This window comes from Nilaparvata lugens, chromosome 1 (assembly GCF_014356525.2).
Source record: "Nilaparvata lugens isolate BPH chromosome 1, ASM1435652v1, whole genome shotgun sequence".
In the NCBI taxonomy this organism is placed as follows: Eukaryota; Metazoa; Arthropoda; class Insecta; order Hemiptera; family Delphacidae; genus Nilaparvata; species Nilaparvata lugens.
The window spans coordinates 83274247-83295356 of NC_052504.1; the positions used below are offsets into that span (position 1 = coordinate 83274247).

The following is a 21110-nucleotide window of genomic DNA, read 5'->3' on the forward strand; positions in this document are numbered from 1 at the left end:
GATCCACTAGGACGATTGTACCAACCGTGAGAGGGGTGGAATCCTTACACCATTTCACACGGGTTTGTAATTCATGTAAGTATTCTTTGCGCCAACGACTCCAGAAAGACTGAACCATTTGATTGACTAATTCAAACCGATCCAATCGATTCATTGGACGATCTTCCACATTTAACATAGGAAGGTACTTAAGAGGTGTCAAAGTGAGAAAATGAGCCGGTGTGAGGGCGAGGGGTTCACTCGGATCCGCGCTCATTTGACATAACGGGCGTGAGTTAAGTACAGCCTCAATTTGAACTAAGACAGTGTTCAATTCTTCGTAAGTCAACAACTGGTTACCAATAACTCGAAACAGGTGTGACTTTACTGATTTTATATTCGCCTCCCAAAGACCGCCGAAGTGAGGTGACCCTGGCGGGATGAAATTCCACTCAATGCTATGATCAGCAAGTTCATTCTGGAGCAGGTTTTGATATTCCTTGGAGTTCAGCATCCGTGACAATTTTATTAGCTCATCATAGGCGCCGACGAAGTTGGTACCATTATCGGAATACATGACCTTACAAGGACCTCGTCGAGCAAGGAAACGGCGAAAAGCTGATAAGAACATTTGGGTCGATAAGTCCGAAACTAATTCAATGTGAACGGCTTTAGTTGCCATACAGATAAAAAGACAAATGTACGATTTAAATATGAAAGGATTCCGACGCCTGGCCATGGTGATTCGAATGGGTCCACCATAATCAACTCCACATTGGACGAATGGTTTAGACGACAGAGTTCTACAGGCTGGCAGATTGCCCATTTTCGGCGGTGTAAGAGTGGGACGATAGTGAAAACACTTGTTACATTTTCGTACATGACTCCTTATAAGGACACGGGCTGATAAAATCCAATATTTTTGTCTCAAAATAGACGCCAATAAATGAGGTCCAGCGTGACAGTGCTTTTCATGAAAATAATCAATCAAAAGCGTGACCAATGGATCATTTTTCGGTAATATAATCGGATGACAGCTGTCATAATTCAACTCAGAATTTTGTAAACGTCCACCCACACGAATAATATCATGATCAAGAAAGGGTGACAGTTGTTGAAGATGAGAAGTACATTCTTTCCCAGCTTTCAATTCCAGTAATTCTTTCGAAAAATGAATTTTTTGTACAACTTTACACAAATGTTTTTCCGCCAAATCGAAATCTAATTCATGAGGTTTAGGCAATAGACGAAGTACTTTCAATATTACACCATGATACGCAATAGACGTTGGTAGTTGGAACAACGAGCAATTAAAAGATGAATCGAATTAATAGATGAATTTTCCGACTGTACTACAGTGACAATTGAGTGAACCTTGACCTCAGGTAGACACTCTATAGGTTCCAGATCGACCTTGACGGGCCAATCACTCTCTTCTAACATTAGCCAAGAGGGGCCAGACCACCACAAATCATGATTAATTATTTCAGAAGGGGATAAACCTCTCGAAATGGGATCAGCTGGGTTTGAATTTCCTGCCACGTGTAACCAGTCGTTGATAGGACAGTCTTGAATTTTCGTAACTCGATTAGCGACGAAAGATTGCCATCTAGATGGACAGCCCCTGATCCAATGTAAGACCACAGTTGAATCCGATAATGCAACAACGCGAGTCACGTGACAACGAAGGCTCAAAACAGAGACAACAACCTGTATTAATTCAGCGAGCAAGAGCGCCGCGCATAATTCAAGCCTAGGTATGGATAAAGTCTTAGATGGCGCGACTTTTGATTTAGCGCACAACAATGTGATAGTTGCAGGTTGCATATCCATTTGAGATTTTATGTAGATCACACCACCATAACCTAAAGTCGATGCATCACAGAAACCAATGACAGTAATTTTCGAATCATTCATCACTCCTAAATGACGTGGTATGAAGAGATTGGACAATAAAGGGAACTCCTTCTGACATGTCTCCCATTGAAGCGCAATAGAGGGAGGTACTGAATCGTCCCAATCAAGACCAGCATTCCATAATTGTTTAATTAAACATTTAAGAAACAAAGTTAGGGGTGACAAGAGTCCCAAAGGATCGAAAATGCGTGCTACTACCGATAAAATGTGACGTTTGGTAGGAACAGACTGATTAGGATTCACTGAAAAACAAAACGAATCACTACCAGGTTGCCATTTCAAACCTAGGACAGCCAAAAAATTTCCCATCTCGAAATCTTTAGACAAGGCCGATTTTTCATCCTCCGAGAAATCATTCATCAATTCAGGTGAATTGGAACTCCATTTAGTAAGTTCGAATCCGCCTCTCTCGAACAATTCTTTAGCCTGACTACAAAGACGATTTGCTTCACCTAAAGAAGACACACTTGTCACCAAATCATCCATAAACATGTCACTCGGAATACGAGCTTTAGCATCAGTCTCCAAATCAGCTCCAGTCTCAAAAATTTAGATAGAATCTTTAGAATGCAAAAGAGAGCTGTGAGAGCGATTAAAGGTCTTAAGCCATTAGAGTCCTGCAGAGAGTATTTTAAAGATCTAGGACTACTCACTGTGCCTGCACTGTACATTTTCGAAGTGATCATGTATATAAGAGATAAAAAATTTATAAGAAACTGTGACATACATAATTATGACACTAGAAATAAGAGTAAATTTCTGCACAATACCACAGACAGCTCAGTATGAAATAAGCCTTCTTATATGGGTATGAAATTTATGAGTAAACTGCCGTCAGCTTTGAGAGAAAATGAGAATAAGGATATTTTCAAAAAGCTATTGAGAAAATATTTAGCAAAAGGGGTTTACTACAGTATTCAAGAATTTATGGATGGAGAATGAGGCTTTTGGGAGGATTAAATTGCAATGTACATTGTGGAATGTGATGTATATAATATATGTTTATATGTATTCCTTTATTTTTTTGACAAATAGTCCTTGACGATTTCCTATACTCTTTAAAGAGTCTCCAGGGAGAAAATTTAATTTTATTTTTTTTTTATTTTATCAGGGAAATTTTCACCTTCTTCTTGAACAAGTTGATGGACAGTTCTGAGAGCTAGAAACGGTGACTCACTCAGACCAAATACGACAGTTTTTAATTCAAAAATTTGTATGGGATCATTGGACGAAAATCTCCATAACAAACGCTGAAATTTGCGACACGATTCATCGACAAGAATCTGTCTATACATCTGCTTTATATCAGCAGTTACAGCGATAGAAAATAACCGAAAATTGACTAACAGAACGAAATTATCCGTTTGCAACTTGGGGCCGATATGAAGTATATCATTCAATGATACTCCAGTAGTAGTTTTCGCGCCTGCGTCAAAGACAATACGCAAAGGCGTTGATTGACTCTGAGTTTTGATTACAGCATGATGAGGTATAAAATAACCACTTTTATCACTCTGATTTTTTATCAATTCCATGTGTCCTTGTTTGAGATACTCCAAGAGGACATCGTGATACACTAAACGCATGTTTGGATCACGTGCCAGTCGTTTCTCCAAACTGATGAGTCGACGTTCTGACATAGCATAAGAATCACCAAGACAATCAGGGGATTTTGAAAACGATAATGAGACAACGAATCTACCCGAATTTTCACGACGAACGGACGATGCAAAATCCTTCTCGCATTCTAACTCATCAGCAGTGAGTTGTTTTCCTACATCTGGAACGCTTTCCACTTCCCAAAATTTTCGAACTAACTTATCCAACGGTGATGTTAGACAAGTCATCAAACACGTTGAATTTTCTGAAGATTGAGTTAAAATAGGGGCTCTACCCATCAAAATATAACCGAAAACACTTTCCAAGGCCATCAAATAATTCGATTCAATTTCCACACGACCATTTCGGAAAATATGGGGCACTAATTCAGCTCCTATAATAGCGTCAATTTCGCTGGGAATGTGATAACTTTCATCAGCAAGTCGAAGACCAAACAAATTGATAATTTAGAATTATCAATTTTACTAGTGGGAAGCTGTTCCATGATTTTTTCGACAACTAATGGTTCAATGGAAAATTTAACACTAGAATCGAGTCGAGATTGAAGCGTGACAAAAGTACGACCAAAAACTGATTGCGAATTTCCGCCAAAACCATTCACAATTAATTGGAAAGGAGAAATCGATAGTTGCAATTTACGACAAAGTTTACGAGTAATGAAATGACTTTGACTAGCTGAATCAACTAAAACTCTTATTTTGTGCAATCTACCTCTCTTATCAGGTACCTCGACTTGAGCAGTTGATAGTAGAACACTATACGGTGCCGACTTCGAATCGATAGAACAACAGGTAATAGTATTATTTTCTACCTTTTTCGCATCCGAATTTGATGACGAATTTGAAGCATTTCCGAATGTAAAAGCGAATTATGCTTCTGACTACATCCTCGCAGTTGGAAGAAGTACAATCTTTACTACGATGGGCTGGCGAGAAACATTTCAAACAGCAACCCTTCTCCTTAACAAAACGAAAACGGTCCCAAGGTGATAACTGACGAAAAAGACGACAATTGATCAATTTATGATTTGTCATCGAACATTTCAGACATTCTGATATTTTTACCGGTGATTTGGTCACTTGCGAATTCGATTGAACAACCAACACTTTGGATTTTGGTATTGGTTTCACTACTGGCTTGCATTGTTTAGACGATTCGTCATGCGGTAACGATTTAATCTGCCTTTCGATGAATGAAACAAAATCAGTATATGTGGGATCATCCTTAGTATGAACTGAAGCTTCAAATGCCTTTCGAGAAACAGGATCTAAAATTTTCAACGCTTGGAACAGAAATATTGCATCAGATACATCTTCACCTCGTAGGCGTTTTAAAGCAGTAATTGAACCACAGAACTGATCGACTATAGAAACTAAACCTGCACGAGACTCAGATTTTAGACAATTGAATTCGAAAATTTGTTTCAAGTACACATTTGAGAGTGAGCGGGGGTCATTGAACCGCTTAATTAATGCATCCCAAATAATTTCATAACTATTAGCAATAGGTGGTAGATGACGTGAAATATTAGCCGCTTCTCCATATAGTTTGGACACCAGATATTGGACCTTTTGTTGATTTGGAATCGATTTGTTGTCATGAATCATGCATTTAAACATTTCGTAGAATACCGCCCATTTTGATTGATCTCCGTCGAACACAGGAATTTCAATTTTCGGTAAAATATTAGACGAATCCTTATTGGAAGATACAGGTTGAACCGGGGTAGAAACACTAGGTACAACCTGACTGCGTTTTTTCAATTCACTAGCAATTGCTTCCATATGTTCGAACATTTCCATATGTGAACTACTAAATTTGGGTACAAATTCCGGGTCTTTTTCCATTTCAAGCTCCTGTATTTCCATTTCAACAGCTTCATAATCATGAACAGTTTTAAGAGTGGAACTATAGAGAATTAGAAATTGTTTAGCACTAGCTTCTTCTTTTAAAGCCTTTTTCGACAATTCGAAAGTACGTTGAATACGATAGAAATATTGCTCAAGTTTAGCTCGTTTGAGCTTTAACTTCTTTTCACTCATGATTGGATATTGGAAAGGTCTTAATGATTTTCATTTACTAATTTTCGAATAAAATTACGAATGCAACAATGAACGATTTTCATTGATGATTCAAGCAAGCAAAATGATAATGTTAGTACAAATTGAACAGAGAAAGCTCAATAGACGAAGCAAGCTAAGCGATAACGTTATCAGCATTGCAGAGTAACGGTTCCGATCGGACAATAGAGATAAGAGTGAACCAACTTGATCGGCTCAATTCATAATGTACAAACAGGTTTGAACCCTAGCATGCACAAACGATTTACAATAAAATTGGATAAGTGCTTGCCAAATATTTGAATAAAAAATAGCCAATAAAATCTGGCCTGGATGACCAATGTAAACTCTAAGGTTCAACTTTAAGAAATTTATATTGATTTTAAATTGGTAATCAATAATTTTGATGTAAAGTGGACTGTATTGAATAGAAAAGAAACAAGTGATATCTCTACAGAAACAAGTACATGCAATGAATATATAAAAGAACAACTCACCGAAAATCTGCAGAGTACCTAATGTAATATTTATATTATTGAGCTTACAACTCCCAGGTAAGGTATTCAGGTGTCCCCGAGGTAGGAGATGAATCAAGGATGGTGAAAAGGCAAGCTTAATTGTCATCTACTGTTGGTAAATTCGGCTTCCATCATATAACGTTGCACATATATTTCTGACGAGATATTTACAATGTCTTTAAAGACTATAGATCGGTGAACTTTCCAATCGAAAAATAATAGTTTAAAACTTTCAACTAAAGGGAGTTTGGCAAACACTCTTCCAAACGTAGGTTTATGGTGTACGATTTAACATTAACGAAAAAATAATAATTTGAAGAACAATTTTCTTCTGGGAATGATCGACGAATAATAATTATCAATTCCCGACTCGAGGCAAGCTATTACGAAGCGAGACTGAACTGAAAGAAAAAGCCTACCGGCAGTGAGCGCGACGCACTCAAGTGAAAGAAATACGAACTGAACGAGGAGCGCGCGTCCAATTCAAAAACGAAAAATGAAAACTAGAGCTGGCTCCAACAAATGCAATACCCCCAACTCAGGGAGACTCTTCTTAAGATGTCTTATAAACCTTTAGAAACATAGTTACTTCAGATGTTACAAGCCAACTCTCGGAGGCTCTTCTTAAGATGTCCTAGAAACCCCTTATAGGTCAATTTGGGTTAGGTTAGGTTAGATTAGGTTAGGTTGAGTTGAAGCATACTTACTCCTGGTTGATGGAAGCTTCTGGAACATACTTACTCCTGGAATAATGTCCCAGAAGCTCCCTATTTTATACTACTATTGACAATTACCTAGAATACTGTTCTCTGTGGTTTTTGACTTCATCGAGCATTTCGGCTCGGTCGTCACTAGTGCTCTCCTGAGCGAGCACCTCCATCTCATCCACCTGCTTCTTCAAAACTGCAAACTTGGCTCTGCCTTCATTATTCAATTCGTACAGCACTTCCAGTGGACCACTGCATTCATAAATGTCCTAGAATAGATGTCCAACAAATTAATGTTTTGAAAACTAGACTATTTTTTTTTAAACTAGATCATTTTCTGCCCTTACAAAATTTATATCTTCTAATGTCCAGCTAATGCTAAAAATGAATCAAAAGACTGTGATGTTTCAAGAAATACATAAAAGAGATTTATTAAAAACACCCCAAGAATGTGGAGGTTCCTTGCAGCAGCCTGCAATTATGAAGAAACATTCCAAAGTAACAGTTAAAAAACTATGGTTAGTGAGTACAGAGTAAACTAAATTCCATAAAATTGTAAAACAAAATTCATTTAAAAGTCAAGTTATATCTTTCAACTTGTATATCCCTGGCTTTGTAACAGACTAATGATCGGGTAATATTTAATTTCTTATATCCTTTGGGACCTGGACCCACAGAGAGCTATAGGCGGGCAGCAGTCAGGGCGGTGTTGGGTATCTACATCTCTATCCTCCTAAAGGTGTCTTTACACAGGGCAATGTTTAGTATCTAGATCTAAATTGTCCTTAAGGTGTCTTCACACTACCTATTTGGAAAATGTAGCCGTCTTAAGAGGTGGGTATGTTTTGTAAGGGGTAGGCACTTGTGTAAAACAGTGAGCTTGAGTTAAATGATATCATAGAATGAAGAAACCCAAATTTTCAACTCTAAACCAATAGTTAATATTTTTCTTAATATTTAATAGAAAGAAAGTTTTGAATATTACCTGAACAATTGCTTTTATTGACAGATTACTGTTGACTATGAGTTGGCGATGTTGAGAAATAAGGTAGTTATTTTGTTCTGACATTTTCATAAAAGCGTTGATCACCTTACTTATTAAATATCATAGCTGAATTTTTATTGAATTTTGTAATCTTGTAGCATAAATATAAGAAAGATAACAAAATATCACAATAAAAAAAGGATACTGTTTGTAGGTAGAAAACATAAATATAACCTGAAATTAATTCAGTCTTCAGTCAATGACCATGAAGTCAGCTGTGAACACGTCTGCTACTGGCTGATCAGCTGACTGCTGACGCTGGCTTCTCGCTTCTGTCTTCTCTCTTCTGTGCTTCTCTTTTTCTCTGTTCTGTCAATTCACTAAAGTGTTAAGGTAAGTTTACTCTTTCTTATTGCAAAAAGCTTTAATATCTATTTATGTTCTTTCATTTCTATCCTTTTCATTTTATCTCCTATACTAATCACATAATCAAACTAGTTTTTTTTAATTGCAGGCTCCTTGTTCTGTTTTGCTGTGTCAGAATCAGGAGTCATTAAACCGTTTAGAGGTTAACTGTCTAAAATTCTGAATAGCGGCTATAAAATTTTCAACTTCCACTAATATCTTGAAATATTTAAATTGCTGCTCTGTTATTTATTTTTCATTGAATAATCCAATCTCAACCACAGGACAATAATTTTCTTGAAGGTAAGTTAATAAATAAATTGATAAATAATACCAAACTATTGAGTTTATCAATAAGTAGGCACTGTATTTTTGTAACGTATTTATTATCAAACAATCTTAAAGTTCTATTTACAACTTTATTTAAACCAATGAAATGTACATTATTTTTGAATTAATGATCAGACATTCCTGGATAAATCACACAATAAAAAATAAATTATTTAGCCCTAATTTAGTTTAAATATAATTGTATGTATGATTTTCTACAACACTGGTACATTGCAAACCATTCTTACAAAGTTAGTTTTTTTATTGAGAATGAAGGGTCTACTGACAAACTTTTAGATTAAAATATGGTAATAGATTGAGTGTGTTGAGACGATCAAAATTTGATCCTACCATGTCCTACCGGCGGAATACAAATCTTTGACTAGGCAGAGTGTAAGCAGGCTGAAAGGAGTATTGCCTTGGGTCCCTACTTGGGCGTCATAGTCAAGCTGAATTTTTATTATTTTGTTAGTCGAATGCAAGATATTGTTAGATGATGCATTGTCTCTTATGGGGTACCGGTAATAGACGCTTTTCATAAGAGTCCGTGCATTTTTTTAAGACGTGCTAAGTAAAACGCGTCAGACGTCCTTATAGTTTATTTGTTATTTATACTAAGTCCATAAGGTGGGCATTAGACCCCCAGGGATACGTCAGGAAAATACAAAAACCAGTAGTCCTGCTGACAATACTAAAGTCAAAAAGAATCAAATGCAAGCATAACACAGAACAAAAAGTCGCCAAATATCTGCGCTTATGAAGCTGCTGTCGAACATAAAAAACTCACGTAGTGAGTACAAAGCTCATCCAATAATAAGCCTCTCAAGACCCACCAAAATTTGCCGGCAGGCAGATTCCTAGCCACTACCGGCAGCTTGTTGAAGATCCTGATAGAAAGATAGACAAAGTTTGACCGGTCTGCTCAGTCTTTGCTAGGGTTCACCCATTCTTTGTGTCCCTCTGGTCTCATATGGGTGGATGTTCTGCAAAAGTCTTCAGTATCTGCAAAAGGTTTGAAATATATATAGAGGAAGAAGACTGTAAAAATCTTCTCTCTTACAAAGAAGGGACGACAGTGGGCAAGTCTCTCAGCACCACAAAGGATCATCAGGGCCCTCTTCTGAATGAGCAACATTAGCGACACATCTGTTGCTCTACCTCAAAGCGTGAGGCTGTACAAAATTATGCTCTGGAAAAAACAGATATAGCAGACCTTGAGATATGATGCAGGAGCATAGGATTTCAATTTCTTGAGCAGGAAAACCACCCTGCGGTAGACAGCCTCAATGTGATCAGCCCAAAACAGCTTCTTGTCCAGGAAGAACTCAAGAAGTTTCACCGACGCAAAATCATTCCCGTCCTCAGTTGGGGCAGGGAATATTGTCTTAGTCCACTCGACCAACCTGGCCGGTCACTGATTATTAATAGAGTGATCATTATTCCTCTTTCAGAGAGTTTTGATATAGTTTCTAGTATGATGTTTCACACTAAATTGTATAGTATATATTGAGCCGGGTACACACTTGTCATGCAGCGCTCCGATCCGATCACATAATATGATCAGTGATTACAACGGTTTGGAATGGTACATGCCACACATGTCCGTCATGCTATTAGTCCCATCACAACCCTTACACCCCAAAGAAATATCTGACATGAGTAGGATCAAAACACTACATGATAAGTGTGGCCGTGCTTTATTATACCATAGAGAAAAGATATCTTTTAATAACATTGCATTATATGTCTCTGATTATAGGCTACATATCTTTGTATCCAATGCTATATAAATCTATTCTATAGCTACAGTCTGTAGAAAATATCCTTACGAGGTTTGCTAGCATAAAAAAATACTTATTTGAAAACAGATTCAGAAGTCTAACTTACAGGTCACAATGGTGGAGTTTCACTTGAAAATCCAACTAGGCTAACATCTTTAGCAAGCTATCATTTCAGTTTTCAATATTTGAATTATATACTGGTATGCGTCTTCCACACATTTCAAATAACATTTTACTCAATTGAAGAACTTATAACCTCTATATGACTTGTTTCCTCATATGACTCTAGAGGATAACCTCTATATAACTATATGACTTGTTTCCTCATTGAGTATACAGTTATGGATATTTTCTTTTTGAAAAAATTTTTTTGAGAATTCATAAACTTTATTCTGTTTAAAACCTTAATATCAACCAGGTTTAGAAAAGTAGGCATTAGTTGACTTACATGGAACATTACAGTAATATAGAAAATGACTTGAAAGTTCAAAAAATGTGTAGAAATTGAAAAAAAAAAGTTGAAAGAATTCTTCGATTTCTTAATTTTAAGTAAATTATAGAAGAGGAAGTAAATTCTTATTATTTTGTGAAATCATGAAAATTATATTTGCATCTTATTTTTTTTGCAAATATTGTCTGGTTTCTAAAACTATTTCCTTCTCAAATCAGTTAGAATTAGGCAAACTAATTTTTAAACGTTATTCATGCTTATCCGAGAAGATCCATTGATAATGAAACATGTCAATAATTGTTGAAAATGCAATCATCAATATTTCATAATTCTTATCTTTTCTCCGTTGCTCCCGGCTTGCACAACAAGTTAAATTCTTTTATCATGGAATTTGACCTGTAGATTAAAAGCCGGCATTTCACTCCCCCGAAACCAATTAATTTCGAATCACTTCCTATTGTTTGTAGGTATTGAATGATGGCTTTCTCTAGCAAGTTGGTTTTACGAGGATTTGCTACATCCACCTATTTGAATAGCATCAAGCATGTGACCGTTGTCGGAGGAGGATTGATGGGATCTGGAATCGCTCAGGTAAGCTATTAATTCTACAGTCTCTAGATCTAGATGATTAATCAATTCATCTATCTTATACAATTATTTGATTTTATCAAATTATTTTACCACATGAAGGGCTGCCACGTCACTCAAGTTGTAAATATATTTTTCAGATTAATATTATTCTCTCCAGTGAGAATGTCAAGTATCGACATTATAAATGTATTCGAATAAAAGTACAGAACAGTATTGCAGTACTGCAACTTATTTGTTGATGATTACCAGAAATTGAAAACTGTTCAGTACATTTTTAGTTCTTTGCTAAGCTTCTATCACAAGCTTAATTATTAATTCGGTTTTTTTTGTAATTTTAAATAATATCTTGTTATCGATAGATTGTACATTTTTCAATTTCTTCCCAACTAACATTTATAATGTTACTGTATTAAGTAATGATAGTCGCATCTAAGCATGCTTAGAAAATAGTACGGTATGTGTATGAGCATTTCTCCTTTGTTATTTGCTGCTCAAGTGTTTAATACAACGTTTTTTTTAAATTTATATGTACTTTTACATAATGGCTATTGCAAATAGTAAAGTTTTCTCATTTGATTGAATTGAAGTAGCAGACGCAATGCTGTTATCAGCTTCTTTTATCTATGATCAATCTCAATTGCCAGTCTTTACAGCTCTTTAATTCTAGTATTTCTGTTGTAGGAAGTATAATTGAAGTTCAAGGGAAGTCATTGGCTCACATTCTTGACGAGGTCAAGATGATTATTTTTATTACTTTTTTTGGTTTCATGCCAAGTTCTTTATTTCTATAGCAAGCTGTTGCCCAATGCATATTTGAAGTCAAATCAAGCAGATCTTAATTTCTGATTATAACAGATCAAGTCATATTCCATAAATCCAACATTCTACGAAATATGTATGTACTTTCATAAAACTCATGAACTGTGTTGTATTTTATACTTGTTAGTATTTTTTCTTGAAAATCTTCTTCCTATTAGCTTTTACCCTCAATTTATCGCAATTTCCAAGTTACAGAATGCTGTTTGGCAAGGCTTGGAATCGTAATCTAACTTGTTGAAAAGGTTCAACAGCTCAAAGTCACTTATCAAGGATCGCTTATAATTAATCATAATTTAATAATCAATGAAAATTTATAATTAATCGATCTACATAATTTTTCTATGAAGTATTGAAAGTTTCAAATATAATTTTCAAGAAGTATCGAAAGTATGATGTAGAATCTTTTAAAATTTGTATCAATTTGGAAATACTTATGAATTATTGTAATATAAGTTGAGCATATTAATCTACCACTATTTGAATTTCGTAACGTTGCTGCTAATAAGACTTTTATTCTTTCTTGATATCTTCATTATTTTTTTTATGTTGAAGACTTTCATGGAACAAGATTTAAGCCTATTCCGTGTTAATCTAGTCTACATCAACTTATACAAGTTTCTTACAAGAGTACAATGCTTTATTTGTATACATTCTTCATGAAATAAAGTATTCAAATCATCTATTTTTTGTATGTACTCCGTTCATCTATCTTGACATTTTCAAATTGAATTCTAATGTCCATAAATATTCAGATTTAAATTGAAAGTTATTACTAATTCAAATTCCAGGAAACATAATTTGTTTCTATTGGATATTGAAATTATACCATTTTAGTATTATTGTGATTCTACGACACTAATGAGCTACTATCACTATGATATTCAAACGAACACTTTCACCTCATTAAATTGTTTGCATTGCTGTAAATTTAGCGTATTTAAACAATTCTCTTCCAAGTTTAACGACCTTTCCTGTGTTGAATTACATAATTAATAATGCAGAATACCAAAACCAGTTCTCAACTGGTATTACGAATTGAGTTGCAATGTTTACTTTCAATGTTGTGAAATATTGGATTATGTTTGTTGTAAGATCGTAGGAGAATATGAATGTTAAAATTTCGATTAAAGGAATTCGTATCAAAGTGAGACTAGTAGTTCTGTGAACAGTAGACCTCGCGAAGTTATAAACCACAGCCTCCTCTTATACTATTGTCCATCAGAGTAAATCCTGTCTGTATGTCGTGTCGGAGAGATATCGGTGTGAAAACGGCTAATGGCTGTTGGGGTTGGTGTATCAAAAATGCTAACATCAAAAGCTAATCTCCTTCAAGACATACTGGCAACAGGACAGCCCGAGTTCAAAGCAGAGAAAGGTCGAGAGATAATACTACGTTATTTCAGTTATTAATTGCATGCGTTATTGCATGCAATCAATAGTCCATTAATAGTGCATAAAAATTGCATTCAATGAGGCATACAATTAATAGTCCTCAGCTGATTTTTCACTAAGTTACATTAGATATTGAATTGCATGCGTCATGTCATGCAATTTATAGTCCACTCGACAGCTGATTTATGATTAATAATTCTACAGTCTGATTTTTACTCTAATATTGGCGTATGAAGGAGGCTCCTTTTCCTTTTATATTATCCTTAAAATTCAAAATCTCCAAAAACCTTGTATATACGTCGACGCGCAATTTAAAAAGGAACATACATACCTGTCAAATTCTATGAAAATCTATTGCGCAAACATAAAACATATGCGCAACATATAAACATTTAAACATAAAGAGAAATGCAAAACCGTCGACTTGAATCTTAGACCTCACTTCGCTCGGTTAATTACCCATTTAATGTACTCGGTGAATACTTATACTAAACAAAACCAGTGAAAAAGGAAAAGCCCGAAAAGATTTTTCTTATTATTCACTTAGGTAGTTTCAAATGTCACTTAGGTAGTAAGTACTAGGTACTTATACTTACGTAAATACTTAGTTAGTTATAAATAAACCGGACATTTTGTTTTAAATTTAATTTCGATTTCAGGTAGCTGCTCAGAGTGGACATAATGTAACCCTCGTGGACTTGAACGAGCAAGTCTTGCAGAAGTCGAAGGGAAGCATTGAAAAGAGCTTGCAGCGAGTAGCTAAGAAAATGTACAAGGTAATTCATCTTTTTTGAAATAAGCTCAATTTAATTCCAGTATTTATAAAATTCTCAATATCTTCACGATGTAAGTCCTCATTTGATATTTTTGAAATGTTAACTATGAGTTGAACAATTTTCTCCCATCATGATACCTACCGTATTTACTAGAACAGTAAACGATTTTCGTTTTTGTAAAATCGCTATACTAATAAGTTATTTCTCCATCAATCTTATAGTTTCTTTTTGAATCTTGGAAAACTGGTTAACATCTTATTATCAATTTATTGATTATTATTGTCATCATCATCATCTGATTCCCCTATACGTTTAAATATCAAATCATTGAAAGACGAAATCTAGGTTGAAGTTATCATCCTTATTTAAAGAGTTAAACAAATTTACGACAGAACTTGAGTTGTGGCCTAGGCCCGACTTGAAGTTGAATTATTGTTCAGAATTTTTCTATAATGTGCAGTAGATTATCTTAATGTTCGATGAAATCATACTAGATAAATATACTACTCTCGCTGCACCAGTCATGAGTTCTATTCCCATTTTATCTGGCATCTAGCGTAATTTCCTTTACCGTATAATCCAAACTCTTATCATGAGTTTGTGATTTGTAAACACGACTCTCTCTCTCTCACTCTCTCTCTCTCTCTCTCTCTCTCTCTTTCTCTCTCTCTCCAATGGCGCTACAGCCCAAATCGGGCTCTGGCCTTAACCAAAATACGCGACTACGTTGTAAACACGATTACGTTTTTAAAAAGAAACTTTTATTTTCAAACTACAACTATTACAAAAATAAGAAATTTTGGAGCGAAGTGCTCTTGCCAAAAGATTGAGTGGAACTGAACAAAAATGACTAATTAGCATCTAAGGAAGTCAATGAAGTAGTCAGCAATTCGTAAAAATGGGGTGCTGCTATCATCTGATATTCATCTATGTACTTATCAGGGCATTCTACTGTGATTTAATTTCCAACTATTTTATCATGTCATCTAATCTTTATTATTCATAGTTGCAGTCTTGTAACATTTTTTCCCTTTCACTGATATAAAATTGTTGTGCGTTGCAGGATCAAGAAGCTGAAGCCAAGAAGTTTATCACAGACTCTGTGAGTAGAATCAGTGTGTCTTCAGACTTGAAGGATGTTGTCAAAAATACAGATCTTGTCGTTGAAGCAATCGTGGAGAAGATGGAAGTAAAGCACAAACTTTTCTCCGAAATCGACCCGGTAATATTCATTTTTGTTCTAATTTTCATTTCCATTCAAGTTAGTTCATCATAAATATTATTTGCTCAATGTTATATCATGATAGTTTCTCACAAAATATAAATACAATCTTGAGAACATTTTTATTCCAGTAATGTGAAATCTTGTAATTAATTGAATAAATTAAATTATGTTTTTATTTTGCTTTAGGTGGCTCCTGAATCGACCATCTTTGCTTCGAACACTTCTTCGCTGTCAATCACTGAAATAGCATCAGTTACCAAGAGGAAGGACAGATTTGCTGGTCTCCACTTCTTCAATCCAGTTCCAGTGATGAGATTAGTTGAGGTGAGAGTTGGGTTTGGGTCGTCATTAGTAATAAGACTCATAAGTTGTCCTATCATTTAAATTCAATTAGTCGTTTATCACTTTAAAGAAGGAAATTGTGATTATTGAAGATTTTTATGAAAGTTTGCAGTGCTGTTAGTTTCATAATAATAGTATGCACAGTGGTATACAGTTGTTAATTTAAATATAACATAATTATTAAAGATTCTCCATAGAGCTGATAATTATTTGTCTTGTTAAAAGAGGTTTGTAGCATTTAATTCCACGTATTTATTTCTAACGAACTCTGAGTTCTATAATTTCTCTATGAAGCTCAAGATAATGTTAGGTTAGAGATTTTTCAATGAGAGCTCCAAAGTTATAGCCCAATTCTGATTAAAATTGTATTATGCTGTGTTCTTACTCATTACACATTCCTATAAGAGCTTCATAATAATTTCATAATATTTGATTTGTAGTTAAAATGATTCAGTATTATCTACTTGCATATTCATATAGTTAAAAGCTTTAAAAACATTTCCTGATGGTTCGAAAATACCCCGCACCCACCCCATCAGATTCACCATCACCATCTAATCTCCCCCTTACAAACCTTTGACTTCTCTATGGATACTCATAAGCACAAAGTAGATCATATTTCAATTAGGCTATCTATATATTTTGATCGGAAATCATGATAAAAATGGAAGGTGTATGGTAAAAGGATATAATCGTGTTGTTACGACACCACACATTACGACAAATCCACATATTCCACGTACAAACTTTTGGCTTCTGTGTGTGGATCATAATCAAAAAGTAGATCGAACTCTAATTATAGAACTCATCGTAGTGAAAATGAAAGGTAATGATGATAATCGTGTTGTTTCGACATCACACATTACGACAACTTCACATACCTCTGCCATAGGCGATCAATGGAAGATATAAGATTAAGTTCTGGTTGCACTGAAACAGGTTAAATTTTAATCGTGATTAATTTTACGAGAACCAATCAGAGGCTTTTCTAAAAGAAGTCTTCTCTGATTAGTTCTTGTTATCAAGATTGAATTTTAACCGGCTTTTGTACAAACGTCACTATATGAAATGAAATCAATAGAATTAACTGATCGATGAACTTGTTGACAGGTGATCCGTATAGCAGACACGTCTGACGCCACCTACAACCAGGTGATGGAGTGGACCAAGGCTATTGGCAAGACTCCCATCACCTGCAAGGACACGCCCGGATTCGTTGTCAACAGGCTGCTCGTGCCCCTCCTCTGCGAAGCCGTCAGAATGATGGAGCGAGGTTAGTAATCTGCACTGTATAATACTCACATTATTCATTACCTCAGAATATGTTCTTTGTACTGTTTTTGTAAAAATGTCATTCTTATTTTGTTAAAGATCAAATATAATCATTTACATGTATTGTAATGCCAAGTGGAAATAAACGAATTGAATTGAATTCTCTTTGCATTTTACATAGTAAATTTAATATGATTATTTTTCAAGTCTTATGAATTTCCATTTATATCCTGTAAAAATGTATTTACTGCTATCACTATTTTCTATGTGTGCTTTGAATCATTACAATGGAATCATGTCATGTACAGATGTACAGATTCATAAAATAATGTACTTGGAATTTCCAAAGAGAATATATTGTAATAGATTTAAGAAATATTCTGTTGAGCACACATGTTCAATTATTTTGCAGAGTTGAATTCTAGTCAGTAATATTGGGGACCGAGCTTCGCTCTGGAGTACAAAAGCATAATAAATTTATTATAAAAGAAGAAATTATAAAATAACATTCATACAGAAATGTTCTATCTAATCACAGTAAATTGAGATTAATTCCCAGAGGAATGCAAAAATTTTCCTCACAAAGGCCCAGTTGCACAAAAGCCGGTTAAATTTTAATCCTGATTAACTTCTCGTAAACCAAATCAGAGAAGACCATTTCAAAAAGATGGATCTATTGGAATTAATCAGGATTGAAAATAACCCGGCTTTTTTGCAACCGGCAAAAATTCAGTACCTGATAGAATGATTAAAAAAGTTCAACAGCTGAGTCATAATTTTGACACAGTCCCACGCACATGAACTCGCTCACTCACTTCCATCACCAACAGACGACATAATAATTATTATCAGCTGTTTTTCCAAGGATGAATAATAATTATCCTTTTAATGTCCTTCAGCGAGTTTTCCCAGGAATGAGACCTAGTGCAATCGAATATTTATATTATAAACCTACTATGTTCTGAATTTCGTGAGAATCGTTAGAGCCGTTTTAGAGATCCGGTGAAATACAAACATATTCTTTCTTTGCGGATGCTAATCTTTCCATAAAATGTAATTTATATTTATGTTTGTTAACTGTTTTTGGATGGAAATAAATTTGATTTGAATGAATGATTTGAATAAACATCCAAACATCTAAACATATAAACATAAACAGAAGTTGCTCGTTTAATAGTATAGGATGTAATGGCAGTATTAGATTACTTTGATGTTGCTATCCTAGTCTGTCATTCGTCAAAACAGATAGCACTATCCTTTTCTAGCTCCGCAAATTTGCCAGATTGTTTTTTTTTAATTTAGAAATATAATTAAATATAGTTAAAAGATTCTTCTATAAATAGTGCACTTTGAACTTTTTGGGGTTGTTAGGCAGAGAGGACCTGGAGTCCTAACTCCTCCCTCAATAAAAGCGGCATATAATCAATGAATCTCTCTATCTCATTTCAAATAGGAAACTAATTTAAGACATGCAAATTTTGTAGAAGCAAAATGTAGAAAACGTGCATCTTTCCAATGCAATTAAAAGGGAATTCTTGTAATATCACCTAGAATAATATTATGTTTCCTATTTTATTGCTAATTGTGAGTTTGCCAATAATAGCAAACAGCTAAAAAGTTTTTCTTCAATCATTGTACACCATTATTATGCCCATTCTTGGAATTCATTTCAAGACAGATATCGGAGATTCTCATTGTACTCGTATCATCTAATCTTATCGTCTCATTTCGTTCTCAATATTTCTTACTTACTCTGAAGACACTCTTACATATTACTCCAATTAAGTTTTCGTTTTCTTCTATTTTGTAGGTGATGCTTCTGCTAAGGACATAGATATTGCAATGAAACTAGGTGCTGGATACCCAATGGGGCCTCTTGAGCTTGCTGACTATGTTGGTCATGACACCACTCTGTCCATTGTTGAAGGTAGGTTCATCTCATCTCACAATAAACATCATGTATGTGTTTGAATAATTTTGATTCTAATTTGTTTCGCTTTCTTATATTTTCATGGTTGAACCATTATTTGAAAATTTGGGATATTGTGGAGAAAATCAAGTTTAATGATACTTTTAGATCAATAAGCATTGTCAATTCTGATATTTACTCAGTAATAATAATTCGGCTGTAAATTGCCAAGATGAGCTTATCACAGTGATAAAATGTAATTACTGTTCATTAATAAATCAATTCAATTAATAAATGAAACCAAGAAATACTAACCCTTCTTAATATCATTGGAATAAAATTTACACTATGAACAGAGATATTGTGTAATTTCTCCATATTAAGGTGAAATAAAACGATATTGTCAGTTCCACATAATTTATTTGAGCCAAACTTAAGTTTAAGGCAGATGATTTAGTGCATTGAAACTCAAGTTTGGCTCAAATAAATTATGTGAAACTGACAACATCGTTTTTATTTCTCCTTAATCATTGTAATATCAGTGATTGTTTGCAAACACTGAACACCTTGGTTTAGTTTAGATGCTTACCACACTAGTTTACTTTTCTTAAGGAGTTGAACCACTTTGTGGAGTCTACAGGTAGAAATAAATTTAATTTGTTTTTTTGATGAACAATTATTATACTTTGAAAAGCATAATATTGGTTGATAGGACATTTTTATGTTGATATTTGAGTACATACTTCTTCTCAGTTGTTGAATTGATGATTTTTAGGTTGGCATAAGAAGTTCCCAGACAACCCTCTTTTCGAGCCTATGAAGTCAATGAAGGAGCTTGTGAAAGCTGGTAAACTTGGAGTCAAATCGGGTGAAGGCTACTACAAATACACCAAATGAGGTTAAGACTTATCAGGTAAATTAATTTATCATACGTAATAAACGCCACTAAGTTTTAGACTCCTTTACAACACTATTTTCAATGTTATACTTTATGTATCTCAGCAATCGGCATATGAGTGGCAAGATTATTTAACCAATACTCAATTATTAATTCTTCTATGCTGTTTTCCATCAGGAACTGCTTATTATTGCGTCACTTTTTGCTATTAAAAAGAACGACTAGCAGTCAGATTTTGGTTGACAACCAGGAAGATGGCGGACATGCCGAAAGATCTCGTTTTCACAGTGAGTGATTAATTCATTTGTTGGAAAAAATGTGACTGCTAGTCGCTCTTTTTAATAGCAAAAACAAATTCAATTATAAATGTTGAATGAATTGATGGAGGTAACAAATACTTTATTATAAAAATATGTCATGTTGAGTTTGGCATAGATAAATATGATTTTATTGCCGTTAAATTCTAAGAACAATGGGCAAAGTCAAATATTAAATACAGTGCACCAAAAGATAGAATCAAGTTTTACAACAACTGTACACCCAAAATTACATTAAAAATAATAAAGTAAGTAAACTGTAAGTCAATTAGATTTTTCAAATACATTAATACAATTCATTTGAATGCACAGACCATATTCCTTACAGCACAACTTGACCCTTTTGGACAATACATATAGAAACAGATAGAAACCTCTTAACTCTAAGCAACAATTATTTATTTGTTGCATATTTATATGGATTTTCAAGGAAAGATTTGTCATTCAGACAGAATAAATACATAAGAATAATATAAACAAAATAGTAATTCAATGCGTGTTTTGATTGCAGATCTAAATGTGGATACAATCTGCCTGTTGAAGAATTCAGTTCTTGCTGGAATGGAAGTAAAAACAATATTTTATCATTAGTCTCCAAAAATCAATGCAATCAATTTCAAAAGCTGTTAAGTGTATTTTAGATGAAAAATAGCTATTTTTTAAAAACATTGTAAACTGAATGTCGTTTGTTGATCTTCAATTATATATTTTTTTAATATACGATAGAATCTCTGTCATCGACTTATTTATTATTCGGTCTTCTGGATTCTGCAAAGCACGGGTTACCTGCTATTTATTTATAATCAAATTTCCAAT

General features: G+C 34.4%; 2 protein-coding genes across 3 annotated transcripts in view; one reads left to right on the top strand and one right to left on the bottom strand.

Annotated features, from left to right (window-relative positions):
* LOC111051363 (vesicle transport protein SEC20) overlaps nt 1–8120 on the bottom strand; it is a 20359-nt gene extending 12239 nt beyond the window's left edge. The window contains exons 1-2 of the mRNA XM_022337868.2: nt 7787–8120; nt 6889–7070 (exon numbers count right to left, since the gene is read on the bottom strand). Coding sequence (XP_022193560.1) covers nt 6889–7070; nt 7787–7876 — 272 coding nt within the window. The 5' untranslated portion in view covers nt 7877–8120. The remainder of the gene's footprint in view (nt 1–6888; nt 7071–7786) is intronic.
* LOC111051364 (hydroxyacyl-coenzyme A dehydrogenase, mitochondrial) lies at nt 8050–21029 on the top strand. Of its 2 annotated transcripts, none has more exons than XM_022337869.2 (9): nt 8050–8179; nt 11221–11344; nt 14215–14331; nt 15395–15553; nt 15743–15880; nt 17009–17171; nt 18981–19097; nt 19855–19992; nt 20806–21029. In XM_022337869.2, the coding sequence occupies exons 2-8, from the start codon at nt 11228–11230 to the stop codon at nt 19974–19976; spliced, it is 933 nt and encodes a 310-aa protein (XP_022193561.2). In that variant the 5' UTR covers nt 8050–8179; nt 11221–11227; the 3' UTR covers nt 19977–19992; nt 20806–21029. The 2 variants fall into 2 exon arrangements, with proteins under 2 accessions (XP_022193561.2, XP_039301375.1); XM_039445441.1 differs by having other exon boundaries at nt 8142–8494.
* Nucleotides 21030–21110: the final 81 nt, after the last annotated feature.

What these genes read in the sequence shown, in the direction of transcription:
- LOC111051364 (XM_022337869.2), top strand. Translation starts at nt 11,228, where the DNA reads ATGATGGCTTTCTCTAGCAAGTTGGTTTTACGAGGATTTGCTACATCC. An exon ending in TAGCTAAGAAAATGTACAAG is followed by an intron (nt 14,332 to 15,394) that starts GTAATTCATCTT and finishes TGTGCGTTGCAG; the next exon opens with GATCAAGAAGCTGAAGCCAA. An exon ending in CGTCAGAATGATGGAGCGAG is followed by an intron (nt 17,172 to 18,980) that starts GTTAGTAATCTG and finishes TCTATTTTGTAG; the next exon opens with GTGATGCTTCTGCTAAGGAC.